Consider the following 14559-nt stretch of genomic DNA (forward strand, 5'->3'; position numbering starts at 1 on the left):
GGAGAATTCTGGGAAGGAGGAAGTTGATTCCTCCCAGTCCTGCGCAGATCACCGAGGAAGCAGGATGTGACCTGTCAGCTGAAAAAGGTACCAAGCCATGTGGCTAGCATCGATAAGAACAATGGACTAATATAAGCTACAAGAGCTAATAAGAAGACTGAGCTAATGGGCCAATCAGTTTATAACCTAATGTAGACTCTGTGTGATTTTCTTTGGGGCTAAACAGCTGTGGAAACCAGGCAGGACAGAAAACCCCAACAAGCCGGCCCTCATGTTACATGACTGACTTTCTTCTGTTACTACAAAAGGTTAATGAACTTAATACCTCTTTGGAAGGCATATTTGGAAAAAGAAGAAAAACCTGAACCTGTGTTCCTGGGCCATGATTGCTCATATTCACTCCAGAATAAATCAAGTCTTTATTCTTTTGCAGCAGGAACTCTTTCCTTCCTAGAGGGTTGTAGACAAGGCTACAAGGCCAGGTTCAGTCAGAGAGCCCCTATTCCATTGTGTCTCAGTGTTTTGGGGACAGGGGTTTGCTTTGGCCCCTTCCTGCTTAAAGAATACTAGTCAGGTGCAGCCACTCACCTTCAATAAGTGGCTTAACATGGCCAAATAAATACCAGGAAACCAGAAAAAAGGGTATTTATTCAGTGTGGCCATATTAAGAGGGACAAGAGATACAGTGGCCTCCCTACTTCATCCTTAGGGCTCAAAATGAGATTGAAGTTTAAATAGAGGGTCAGTGATATGCACATCAAAGCAGTCCTGGTCCGCCCATTCTTGTGTAGGCTTGAGTTTCATCCTGTTATGGTTAGTAATGTGTGGAATCTCTTTCCTGGAGGCAAAGTCCCCACTTGGCTGGTCCAGGCTTCGTTCAGCCTTTCACTTTCCATAGTATTAAAAGTTCTATAGGAGGTTCAGTGTCTTGGAGTCCAGTGTTTCACTTCTCCCAGACCAGCTGTGGTGTGTGTGTGTGTGTGTGTGTGTGTGTGTGCATGCGCCTACCCCTTCTCAGGCACCTCAAGCCTGTAACTGTTAATCTGTATTCTGTTATGTTACATTAATTTCTGTGGCTTCCTAAAATTAAAAATACATAATATTTATTGTTTCTAAATTGTTTTTCTTAGCTTGACATTTCTGAGATTCATTCATTGCCTTATGATCAAAATTGCTGTAAATATTCACGTATAAGTATTTGAATGGAATTGTTGAGTGTGGAGATAATTAACTTTTAAAGAAACTGCCAAGTTATTTCCACAAGTGATTTACATTCCTACTAGGAGTCCATTCTTGGTTCAGTCTTTCAGACACACCAGCTTCCTCCTCACTGATGATGCCTGAGTAAGCTGGCTGAGTATTTGTCGTGTTTGTAATATTTTTACATGCTTTCTGTCTTTCATTGTCTTGTCCTATCTTAGAGATGCAATTTTGGTTCAACATATGTAAACTGATAAATGTCACTCACCATATAAAGAGATGGAAAGTCAAAAACTGCGTGATCATCTCATTAGATGCAAAAGAGGCATTTGACAAGATCTAACACCTCTCCAGAAGATCAACAATTAATAAATGGGACCTCATGAAGTTTAACTTTGTATGGCAAGGACATCATTGTTCAGACAAAGCTATAGGCCACAGGATGGGAAAAGATCTTTATCAATTAGACATCCAATAAAGGGTTAGTATCTGAAACGCATAAAGAACTAAAAGTATTGGGCATAAAGAAATCAAACAACTCATTTAAAAAAATGGGGCACAGAACTAAGTAGAGAATTCTCAAAGGATGAAACACAAATGGCTGAGAAATACTTAAATAAATTACTTAAATAAATTTTCACCACCCTTCTTCATCAGGGAAATGTAAATCAAAACTACTTTGAAATTTCATCTTATACCAATCAGAATGGCCAAGATCAATAAAACAAAAGGCAGCCCATGCTGGTGAAGATATGGGGAAAAGAGAACACTTATCCATTGCTGGTAGGAGGGAAAACTTGTACAGTCACTATGGAGATCAGTGGGCGTTTCCTCAGGAAACTGGGAATAGAGCTACCCCAAGATCCAGCTAAACTACTCTTGGTCATATACCCAAAGGCCAGGCCTCTACAGCCTCTATAGCCTCTACAGCCTCTACAGCCTCTACAGCCTTCTCTAGAGATACTTGATCACCATGTGTAACATGAGGGCCGGCTTGTTGGGGTATCTGTCCCGCCCAGTACCCCAACAAGCCAGCAAGTCCCAAGGAAAATCACACAGAGTCTACATTAGGTTATAAACTGATTGGCCCATTAGGTCAGGCTTCTTGTTAACTCTTATAATTTATATTAACCCATTATTCTCATCTATGTTAGCCATAATGGCTCCGTACCTTTCTCAGCTGGGCAAGTTACATGCTGCCTCTTCAGTGGTCTGCACAGGAGTGGAGAGAGAGCTTCCTGTATCCCAGAATACTCCCAGTCTCTCTGCTCCACCCCTACTTCCTGTCTGGCTTTCCCGTCTATACTGCCTGCCTGGCCAATCAGCGTTTTATTAAAATATGATTGACAGAATACAGACAATTCTCCCACACCAACCATGTTCATTGTTGCTTTATTCAAAATTGTCAGAAACTGTTAGCAGCATAGACATTTGTCAACTGGTGACTAACAAAGCTGTGGCACAAATACACAATAGAATATTATTCAGCTATTAAAAATAAATTATTATTTATTAGCAGAAAATGAATCAAACTAGAAAAATCATCGTGAATAATGTAACCCAAACCTCCAAAAGCAAATACTGTTATGTTTTTTTCGTATTTGTGAATATTAGCTTTTAAGCATTCAGCAGGCAAACCAGGGCACTCATGGTCAACACCTCAGAGAAGTACTCCTCTTATAGGCCCTTGTCCTCATGCTATTGTATCTGTGAGTTTGGTTGTATAAATTCCATGACAATACCTGCATTGCTGACAACTGACTTATCTGGGCAGCCTCGGGTGTATCATCACTTTGTTAACACGAAAAATACTAGATAACTCAGAGTTTAAAATGACTATGAATACATAGCAGTTTGTTGCATAAAGTCAGGAATGCCACTGGATCCCAAGAGCTGACCTCATGTGTGTTTCTGCTTGAGCCCGAGTTTTGCAGTTACTTGTCTATCTCAATGGAAGGTTTCTTCTGATTATCTGGTCTCTGTCATATGTGAGAAATGCTCATTCCCACCTGGAGAAGTCAATCTACTTTGTGTCAGAGTTTCCAATTACTGAAAAGTGTGAATTAACCCTTGAGACAGCTGGAGCTACCAACAGGGTCTAAGAGGGCAGGGCTGCACTGCTCAAAGAGTTTACGATGATCTCTCCACTGGGATGAGATGGCCATGTGCATAAAAATGCAACTGACTTTTGGGCACAAATCCAAGAAAATAAATCAGCATATCAAGAAATACCCACACACTCATGTTTATTGCAGCATAATTCACAAAAGCTAAGATATAGAATCAACCCTTGAATACAGGAAGGGGATCAAACTGTGAACAAAATGTCCCCTTCCAAAGGCATGCCCCAGTGACCTTCTTCCTCTAGTAGGTCCCAACTCCTGAAGTTTCTATCACCTCCCAGTAGATTCATCAGGGCTTAATCCATTCATAAGGGTTGAGGGATCAGACCATGTGATGCAGTTAGGTCCTAAAGACCCTGCCTCAGGATACTGTTTGAATCAGACACCAAACTTCAAATTTATGAGTTTTGGGTAGATATATAGAACTCAATGAGAAACATCCAAGGGCTACAGGAAACCACTCTGCAACTTTCTGAGAGATGACAGAGTAGTGAAGTGTTATTGTTATGATCACTTCACTTGTTCTAAAATTTACAAAGCCTCAAAAGAGTCTATTTTCTCCATACTCCTAAAGTGCTGTCTACCCATAATTCCCTTTAAGCCCTCCTTTTGTTGTCATAGTCTTGATGTTGTTACAGACAGGCTGTGCCTTAGTCACAAGTGAGGTCACAAGTGAGGCCCAAGAGTTGCAGGTAGGCTGGGAAGAGAAAAGAAGGCATAGGGCAACTAGAAACACTTCTTCAGCCAGGGAGCTCAGCAGCTCTTATATTGAGGTGATTATGGGGTGTGCATCCCTGAGATCAAGATATGAGTACATTGTCCACTCTCCCAAGGAACTCAGGGAGAGGTGGCTAAAGTCCATGGCCAGTTATAATCACTTGGAGAATCAGGGCCCAAGTGAGTAAGCAGCAGGGATCCAGGTCAGGCAGGGATCAAGGTTACACACCAAAGTCCGGGGTGTTTTCTGTAAAGAGGAAAATGCAGAGAGGGAGAAATTAGGCCGAGAAAGGTTTGTTCCCCTCAAGCTAAACTGACCAAGGGAGCAGATTGAGGGCCAGAAAAGGAAAGAGCTAATCCACATGCATAGCCCATAATGATATGGTCACAAACTGAAGCTGTACTCCAAAGGTACAAGAGTTATGTCCCCTATGAGTCATGAACAGCACAGGCCTTCTTTTCATTGACAGACAATGGATGTCAGCTTCCCCAAGGATGCCAAAATCCACAGGTGGGATGGTCTCCCATGAAGTATACAAAAATTTGCAGACAACCCGAGCACATCCTTCTATGTGCTTTAAACCATGTCTAGATTACTTATAACACCAGAAGCAATACAACTGCAGTATAAATAGTTGCCATGCTATTAAAGGAATAACAATAAGGTAAATCAGTGTGTTCAGTACAGGTGTAGCTTTGTTCTTCAGATACATCTGAATCCATAGATGCAGAATGCAGGGAAAATATGGTTGACTGTATTCGTGCCTGATCCTTATACACTCACAAAGATCTTTGAGGTAAATGAGACAAGAATCTTTTTGTCTGAATTTCAGAGTGAAGCAATTGTCAGAGAGTACACAATTCAATGTTTTCTGGGCATTACTGTTCCACATCTTTTTTGGTTAAAATCAGTTCTCAGCTCACTTCAAAGTTAATTACTTAAAGCAAAATGCTCCACACAGCCACCTCTCCATCCTAATTCCATAGCTGGGCTACAGTCCTTCAGTTAGTTCAGGGCTACACTTGAATTTCCTCTCCTTCAACTCTTCGAAGAGGCCAATGGTTGATGACTATGATCCTGTACTTTCTGGCAAGATACTCACAGGAATTATCAAAAGATCGTTCTGCCCAGCTCTCCTACATACACACTGGAAATAAGATTCAGGAAACATAACAGAGTGAGGTCAAGACACCTCCTACAGTTAGCTCAAATGTAGGACTTGAAGGTTGGGGTCACCTAAGGGAACTAACCTGGCACAGAAAGCAAAGATTAATCCATTTAGTTCTGTTGTGTGATTTTAAAGTCATTTTCATGGTTTGGCAAACTATTTTCTTGACTTTTTTCATGTTTAATATAAGGACACTAACCAACTCCTATTATTCTTACATTCAATAATTATATTTTAAAAATGGTCCTTGCCCATCACCAACCACTCCTCCACTTCAAAGTAAAACAAAACTACTGCTAAGAGCCTGGCTCTAACCCTGGAGGTATGCACAGAGCAGGTTAATGACTAGTGTGGCTCTGCAGCCCTGGTGGAATTACCTGACCACTAGAGTGCACCTTAGTGTGGCAATAGGACTTACCTGAGCACATCACTTCCACATCTTCCTTGTGGGTACAGTCATGATACCCCCACAGCCTGTGCTGGCAGGACTCCAGGGACTTCTCCTTCCCCGAGCAAACCACATCATCCAGCCAGATGCGGCCTGCCCCAGGTCTGTAGCTTTTTCCGGCTTTGGAGGATGGAGAGAGGGACCTCCCACAGCCCAGTTGCTTGCATACCACTTGGTCCTCTTCTTCTCCCCAGCTATCATCACAGACAGAGCCCCATGTACCCTTGTGTAGCACTTCCAACCTCCCAGCACAGGGGTTGTCTCCTCCAACCAGCCTCAACTCAAAGGGATCTGCAGGTTGAAGGAGGAAGGTGATAACATAAAAGAGATGAAAGGGAAAGAGAAAAAGTAAGATTATATACATAGTCACCAAAACCTCACCAATACGTTTGAAGCTCTCTATGTGTGTATTGGTGACAACATCTCCTTCCCTAAATCTCCTTTCATTTATTTCCAGTTCCTGTGGCCAAGTCTGTTTCCCTAAGTAGAATGATTTCACTCCACTTTTAAAACACAATACCTATATATTGTATTCATAAATATATATTGTTTATTTATACATACCATGTATAAGGAAATTTCTAGTGGTTATTATAAACCAAAGGGCACAGCAGATATTCCAATTTACAGCATTCCATATCATAGCTCATAGTATGATTGAACAATGCACAATTTTGTTTCCCTCTACAAAGGGAGTCATTCTTAAGAAAATTGGCAATCTACACAAAAATAAAAATTTGCAGTGACCTTTAGTGCATGAGTAGCTTTGTAAATATCATTTGCCTGGCTTTCCATTTAACCACATTTATGAATAAAACTAATCTTTGAATCCTGGATCATCATCTTCCATTACCTTCACATTCCATCCATGTGTCCTCATCATGGGTACAATTGTTCTCCAACGGCCTTAAAGGGCAGTCCTGAAGGTTTGCTTCTTGTCCAGAACATGACATCTGTCTCATCCAGATGGGTCCTTTGCCCTGAGTCATCTTGTTGCAGCATCTGCGGGTCAGTAGTGCCCGCCCACATCCCAGCTGTCTGCACACCACCTTTGCAGCCCGTAAGTTCCAGCCTGCTTTGCACACAGTGCTCCACTGTCCCTGGTGTAGCACCTCCACTCGACCCTGGCAGCGCCCCGGGCCATCTACCAGTCGCACATCACTGTCTGGGTCTGGAAAGAAAGGGATAAGCAGTGTCTGTTCCATGTCAGAACATGGAGTCTGGTTACACGTGGCTCAGTTCTTGGTGGCCAGTACAAGGCCATTAGAGTAGTGGCTAAGGTAATGAAGTCATGGTTTCTCAGTCCCTAAATAAATCATAATCATTTCTGTAACATTTTAGTTTTTCAAATGACTTTCATATTCAACTTATTTTTCCTCATAAGAGAAAGTTAAGAGCTATAGATTTAATATTAATCTATAGATTCAAACATTAATAAACACATATTAACATTAAATGTGAAAATATTTTTGGCTCAATGTTGCCATAAATCAAATATTCCAGACTAATGCTCCCAAATCCTGACTTTCCTAAAAGTTTTCATTAAGGCATCTTTTCCTTAATGATAAATCCTGTGGGGAGACAAAAGAAGGGGACAGAATCAGCCTCGCAGTGATTTCACAGTCTTCGCAGAAAGCACACGCACACTGTTAATTCATAGAAAGATAATTGTGTAGAACAGTAAAGGGTCACATAATATTGTGTTCATTTATCTGGGAAACTGCATTGGTTGCATATTTATAAACATGTCCATCTGTCTGTGAGGTTGCTTTGTCTTCCTACCAGCATCTCCTGTCTCCCCAACTAGGCTGACCACTTAAGAACTGAAATGTTCACAAGAGCTCTTCCATAATTCCTCAGTTACAGACACAGACATTGAATAGATCTGTGTATATTTGTTTGCATGTATGTAAATAAGAGAAATTGAACATCATCTCTAACTGGAACTAAGAAAGAAACAATTGTGGCCATTATGATATCCACATTTCACAGTCAAAGTGTGAAATGTAAAGGCTGGCGTTGCCATCGTTCACTGTAGCACCGTGTGAAAGTCCAGGACAGCAAATAATGACTAATGGAATGGCCACATGTGGTCTTTGAGCCTCCCATACTTACTCACACACCGTGCTCCAGCATCTTCTGCATGTGGGCAGTCATAAACGTCCTCACTTTGCTCACACTGAAACAATGTATCTTCTATCCCACTGCAGTTGACGTCTTGAATAAGAACTTTTTGATCTTCTGGTGCCGGTGGCCTGTATGATGCACCACTTTGGGTTCTGTTGGCTGCTCCACAATTCAGTTCCCGGCAAACTACTACCAAATCATTCCAGTCCCAGCCATCATCACATACAGTCCCCCATTGGCCATTGCGTTCTACTTCCACTCGGCCTTCGCAGCGGTGAGCACCTCCTACTAGCCGAACTTTGGATGGAGACTCTACAAAGAGATGACATACTAGCTGGAGGCCTCAGAGAAGCAAATGTGTGCTTAGAGGCATATGCAGTCGTTCTGGGGCCCATATACCTTTGACAGACAGCACGGGGGAGTTGGAGTCAGAATAGGAGAGGTAAAAGAACTTCAGGATGTGTTTATGCTCTTAATTGTATGCAACCAAGAAATGCCATTTAAAAACACACAGACATACTGATATCCTTATCAGATCCACAATTGAGACAAAGAAGCTGACTGAAGACTTGGCGGAGATTTTAGACCCTCTAGTGGTCAGAATGAGAGGACAAATAAATGTCTACCCTCGATTTCATAGAGAAGGAAAGCTCTCCTCATAGAAGTAGTGGCTCTTACTGTGGGCCCTGGTCCAGAACAAAGTGTAAGGATGATAGTTTTTCAGTTCTTTCAGTTTTCATGACTTTCTCTTGTGGTAGCCAGATTGAGATAGTAGCAACACATTTTCTTCTCTTTGCTCTGGTCTCACCTCTCGCCATTTCCTCCATATTCCCCTTCCCCTTCTACCCCCCCTTCTTCTTTCTCTTTCCTTCTCCCGCTGTTTCCTATAACACCAACCCTGTCCAAAAACCTAGCTCAGAAGAAATTAGCAAGGGGAGAGTTAGTGCTTCAAAGTCACTGATGGTTTGACTAGAGGTCTATGGGAAAGTTCTTTGGAGCCTCTCTATAGGTTCTGAGGAAACAAGGATTTAGTTGTATTTTCTTACTAAAACTCTGTGTATGGGAAAAAATCATAAATTTTATCTCTCCAACTAGAAAGTAAGGAAGAGAAGGCATTTAGGGAAATCGACGACAAGCCTTTCAGATAATACATATGAACTGAAAAATTCCATGCTTCCAGTATTGCTTTGGGAACTCAGAAAAGAATGAGGGACAAGTTGGGATTTATTCCCTTTGAGAGATTTTATTCTATTTCAAAACAATCTTGCCAAATTGCTGTAGCCTCCAAGTAGTACAACAGAGGGCTGAATTAATAACATCTTTAATTAATGACAAAGTCAACTGAGAGGTCAAATGTAGTAGAAGAGACCACATTTGGTCTGGTGTTCTGTGGCTGGACCTGAGATTGACACCTTAGTAGAAGTCACCGTGATTGACATGGTCACAGTCTGATTCCCAAAGATTGGATTTCCCACTCTCTACTCTATTTCAACCTTGCACAAACTCCCAAGATTTGGAGTCAACTCGGGAACAGCAGTTGACTAAGACCAGTTTGATCTGCCTAGCTTTAAGCTTTATTTGGAAATTTGTGTTTTGTTGAGTGGTTCATTTTAATTGTTTTCTTTATTTTTTTTTGTGGGGAAAGCAGTATTATGAATTGAAACTAAGCCTACAAGTTAAAATGTAACCATTAAAAAACTAAGAAAAGACAGGAAGTAGAATTAGCCTAGATGTCTATCAACAGAAAAATGGACAATGAAAATATGGTACATATACACAATGGAAATTTACTAGCCTTAAAGAAAAATGAAATTATGAAATCTGCTGGAAAATGGATGGATCTGGAAAATAGTGTACTGAGGTCACCCAGACCCAGAATGGTGAACATCACGAGCTCTCTCTCTCTCTCTCTCTCTCTCTCTCTCTCTCTCTCTCTCGGATCCTAGCATGAAATGTTTAGGTTTGTATGTTTAATTTGGAGTGTTTATGAAGAAAGCTAGAAAGACCCATGAGAGGGGAAGAGAAAGAGATCTTAAGGAATGAGGGAGATAGCAGGATAGACTAAAGGTAGAGTAATAATCTTAGAAGTTAAAGTTTAAATAGGATTAGGGGCTTGAGAGAGGAAAGTGTGGGATAATTTAGCCAAAAGCAAGGATCTATGAAGACCTGTTATGGAAACTTTGTAGGATAATTAAAAACACATTTTTTTGAAAGAATGAATTTGAACACAGATACCCTATGTGGGTGCATAATGCTTCTCACTAAAAGACATGAAAATCTCATTGTTCAGCCTGAAATACTTCTTTGTGAGTTATTGGCTAGGGAGGCCCAGAGGCTCCATAAACAACACAGACTATTGCCATTGTTCTTGGTTGCTGGCCATAAATAGATGTTAAGGTACTGTTGCTGCAGATGCATCATTCGGTTGTAGGATGTAAAGAAGTCAAGCTGGAACTGATCTGAAAATTTCCTCCCTGCTCACTTTTGTAGCATCAAAATTGCTATGCAGACTGAAGGGGGGAGAAAAGTCACCAGTGGTATACCTAGTAGTGAATCTTGCCTTCTCTAAATTGACTTTCCAGGTAAACTATGCCAGCTCACTGACTGGTGCAATACAGTGGCAAGAAAGTGATGGGATAATCAACTGCTTTTAGATTGAACTTGAGGCCTGCTCCACAAGAGAGAATTCATACTTGGTACTATAAGTCCTATCAAAAGTTCATGACTGGGGAGTCCATGACTGGGGAGGTCATGGGAGTAACTTATTGCTTTTGTCCTACTAAATGGACATGTTGTCAAATTGTTTTCTAAATATTTGTGTTTGTACAGGTATATTAGCGCTTTCTTCAATTTTGGCCAGAGAATCTTCTCTCTGCAGTGCGCATCAGTTAATAAAGAGGATCATAGCTGGCCAAAGTACTGAGAATAAGTGACCATTGAATAAGATATCTATATCAGCACCCCAGGGAACATGGTGGAAGAAGGAGAAGGAGACGGAGAGGTAAAGGGTGAGGAGGAGGGCTATGAAGTGCTTTCTTCTGAGCACCATGCAGTAATTTTCCAACTCATAGCAGCTACAGTTAGCAGCATTAGACTTGCACAAGATGACACCAACAATATCAACTGACAGTCCAATAGGCAGCACCAATCGAAATCAGTGTCTCTTTTGGACTTTTAAGGTGGTTTTCGTTTGTTTTAAGGAGAGGACATGAAGGAGGAAGGGGGACATGTTGAGGGTGTCCGGAGAAGTGGGAGGGAGAAGTTGAGAAGGGTTATTATCAAGATACATAGTTTACATGTACAGAATTGTCAAAAATACAAATGAAGAATGCTCTATTTCTAACAAAGAATGTTTCCATTGTTGTGCACTTGAGTTTCAAGTTTATGAATCTTGGTACAGATATAAACCAAGAGTGTCATGTGGAAGCAATTACTGCATCATTGGATCTAAGATTAGAGTCTGGTTTGGCATTATTTTACAGAGCAGGAAAAAGTTGCTATCAGGATCATGCATTGGCTAACTTACTTTATTTTGTACTATAAAAGTCTTGTTCTAATGAATTTTATATTTACTTATTTTTATGAAGTAAGAAACTAGAGAGCAGTTTCTAGAACACATGACATAGAGCAAGATGTCAGTAAGGATGAATGGAAAAGAATTGACTGGAGATAATCGAGTTGAGGAAATTCAGCTTGAGGGAAGAGGCAGGAGGGCAACTGCAATCTTGGCAGCGTCCTAACAGTGGGTTTGAAAGAAGGAAGATAGGGTTTGTTGGGGGACAACATCCTTGGTGTGAGGAGACTGCAATGAGACCAGGTAGTGCCGTGTTGGTGACAACCACGGAGGCTAAGAGAAAAAGATCAAGTGATATCATCACCAGGATGGGAACCCAGAAGCCGCACCCTAACACATCAAGATGCATCTGTGTGGCAGAGGGTCTCACTATAATAACGTGTGAATCTGTGTCTGGTCACGCTTCCATCATCCAGCAGAAGAGAGCTCGGAGTGGTAATGTAAAAGAAACTGAAAGCACTGTCTGTGTTCCTCCTCTCCCCTTCTCTTTCTCTGCCCTCAGCATTGTCACCCTCACCACTGTGCAGGCTCCTCCTGGAGACAGCTAATGGGGGCTGACCTCCGGGCTCCCTTTTACTGGTCAAGCTACAAAATGCACAGGGGAAGCATTGCTTCTTCAAAGCTGTCAATAAGGCTGAAGCAAACATGAACTGCAAAAATCTGGAAGGGGAAAAGGAATCTCTCTCTTGGGCAAGGCCACAAAGGGCCTGATGTGAAGACCTATGTATCCTGTTTGAATGTAGCATGGATTGCTATGGCCACAGAGGACTGTTGGCAGGAAAATCACCTTGGCTCGTGTAGGAGTCTCTGGAGGTGGAACCCATCCACACAAGGCCAATTTGTTGGCCTACATCTAGAAAGGTGGTTGTTTGACCTGTTTTCAATCTCTTCACAGTCCAGGAAGCTACAGATTTTCTTCAGTCCTAAACCTAGAGGTTTCTCTCTTGAGAACTCAACAAGCAAACTAACAAGCAAAACAAACCCCCCAAAACCCAGATAGACAAAAAAAAAAAGAAATCCTTACCTGAGAGGCAGGGTTCAACAAAAATGGTTGAGATGGCTAAGGAAAGCAAAAGGAAGTAAGGTCAGAGAGTAAATTTCCAAGTCTTTGTTTAAATCACCCTTGCCAAACTTCTTAAGGGGACATGGGAGACACATAGCCTCCAAGGGCAGCCCTGTCATGGCCTTCTTCTCCTGGCACCAGCCTCAAAGGAAACTATGGGAACCACAGAGGTCAATTCTAGCAAACCAGCTGACTTGACTGTCCTTTGCTTTTGACTGTAACTCCACTCAGGCATTGGCCCTGGCAGTATCTACTACTGCTATTTACACCGATTGACTGTAGCTGCCTCAAGTGTGAGTGTGGTGGTGCAGCATTTTGGTTCACAGAAAAGAATACTGGAGGCCACCAAGCAGTCACTGGTGGGGAAGGAAATGACAACATGGGAAGGTAGAGAGGTGTGATCAGCTGTGTTTGCTGGCACTGCATTTAGATGGGAGCAGGCAAACTCCTTTGTATGGAACCAATAGTAAAAGTTTAGATTCGAAAAAAAAAGTTTAGATTTGGGAGGCTGCATGCTCAGTTACAACTGCTCAGCTCTGCCCCAGTGATGCAGAGAAGCATTGCCTAATTCCCGGGGAACCTTGGTTCATGGACATAATTTTAAATTTCAGGTATTTTTTATGCATTGTGAAATGATATTTTCATTTTGATTTCCCTCCACCATTTAACATTGTAAAAATCACTCACAGCTTGTAAACTGTGATTCATCAAAACTTAATTTTACTCAGCAGGCCAGGGCAGCTTTGTATGAATCCCCAGATTCCAGCACACCTTTGGATATGAGCGACTTTCTAGTCTGTGTGCTTGGACTCTTCGGCCAGCTTCTTCACACTGCACAGTCCTGTAACCCTCAGTTGCCCCTGAAGCTCAGCATTTTCAATTGTGTAATTTGTCCACCACTTCAGAGGACACTAGACTAATGGACAAATGAAAGGTGATTATCTTGCAGCTCTGCTTTCTTTGTTTCTTTTTCTTAAATAAATACTTTTTAAAAGAACTGAGGTACAGAAATAAAATACTCCCAGGGGTAAGTATGAGCTACTCAAGAAAATTCCCATGACTTTTTCCTTCCTCTGTCTGACTATTACCCACCATCTCGTCTTCTCCCTTAGTAATAGTACATTTAGGGAAACGTGTGTACAGGAAATGCAGGTAAGATGTGTAAATACAGGGAAATAGACAAAAACCTGGCAATTAAGGCAAACTTCAAATGTGGATTTAGGGGCTTTCTAAGCTTTAGAGCAAGTTACCATCTATAGAAAGCTATTCTTGAAAGATACCTGAATCAGGACCAGAGACTACCCTCCCGGTAAAGTTTCCAGAAAGCCCTGAAGTCTAGACAAACAGGAGCAGAGACACTCACCGAGCATCAAGTTTAACAGGAGAGCCATGAGCCAGGCAGCTGAAGATGGTGTGCCGAGTGGGGCTGGATTCAGGTCTCAGGCAGCAATGTTGGGTTTGAATGCTATTGGAAGGAAGAGAGACAAGTCCTGCGTGCAGCAGGGGTTTTATCAAATGGCCCAAAGCCAGTGGGACCAGGGGGATGGAAGACAGATATGCTGAGCTCAGGGATGATAGAGACAGATGTGCTGAGCTCAGCATGCCTACAGGAAGGGAGGTGACTGAGAGTGGCAAAGATCCTGAAAAGGGCATGGGGGAGGCTCTTATTGTCCTATCTTCACTGTACCGAAAGCCTCGTTCAACCTTTCATTGCTTCATTCTCTCTTCTATGTTCTCATAAGGGAAGGTAGGTACCCAAGTATGGTCCTCTTTCATTAGAAGCCTAGACCATAATTAGCCTCCAAAGGTGAGTCTGTGGGGCAAGTAAGTCAATTTGAATGACTTCATTTCCAAATGAAGCACCTAGAGACCACAGGGCCTAGAGGTCAAAGAATGAATGTGAATGTCTTTTGAAGGCCCATCCATGAACATGATTGGGTATTTATCTCTGCTGGTAGGGCTGGCTTTCCTGCCTTCAACCAGCTTCCCAAGTGCTGAAAAGAAGAAGGCCTAATACTTTGCTGGTTGTGCCCACCTTTGGAACTTGTATGGCCACAGATACCTATAGTGATGAACAGGTAGCCTTTCCTAAACTCAGGTGGCCTTCAGTCTAAATTATGATGGAAACAAATTGAGCC

At 41.9% G+C, this 14559-nt stretch overlaps 1 protein-coding gene across 1 annotated transcript; it reads right to left on the reverse strand.

The window, feature by feature from the left end:
* Positions 1-3421: 3421 nt before the first annotated feature.
* On the reverse strand, positions 3422-13960 carry Cd5l (CD5 molecule like). The gene is made up of 6 exons (XM_048453541.3): positions 13785-13960; positions 12383-12418; positions 7773-8096; positions 6511-6828; positions 5628-5948; positions 3422-4287 (listed from the first exon to the last, which is right to left on the reverse strand). Exons 1-6 carry the CDS (start codon positions 13810-13812, stop codon positions 4262-4264), a joined length of 1053 nt encoding a protein of 350 aa, XP_048309498.3. The 5' UTR covers positions 13813-13960; the 3' UTR covers positions 3422-4261.
* Positions 13961-14559: the final 599 nt, after the last annotated feature.

The sequence above is a fragment of the Myodes glareolus genome, chromosome 17 (genome assembly GCF_982192425.1).
Source record: "Myodes glareolus chromosome 17, mMyoGla1.1, whole genome shotgun sequence".
NCBI lineage: Eukaryota > Metazoa > Chordata > Mammalia > Rodentia > Cricetidae > Myodes > Myodes glareolus.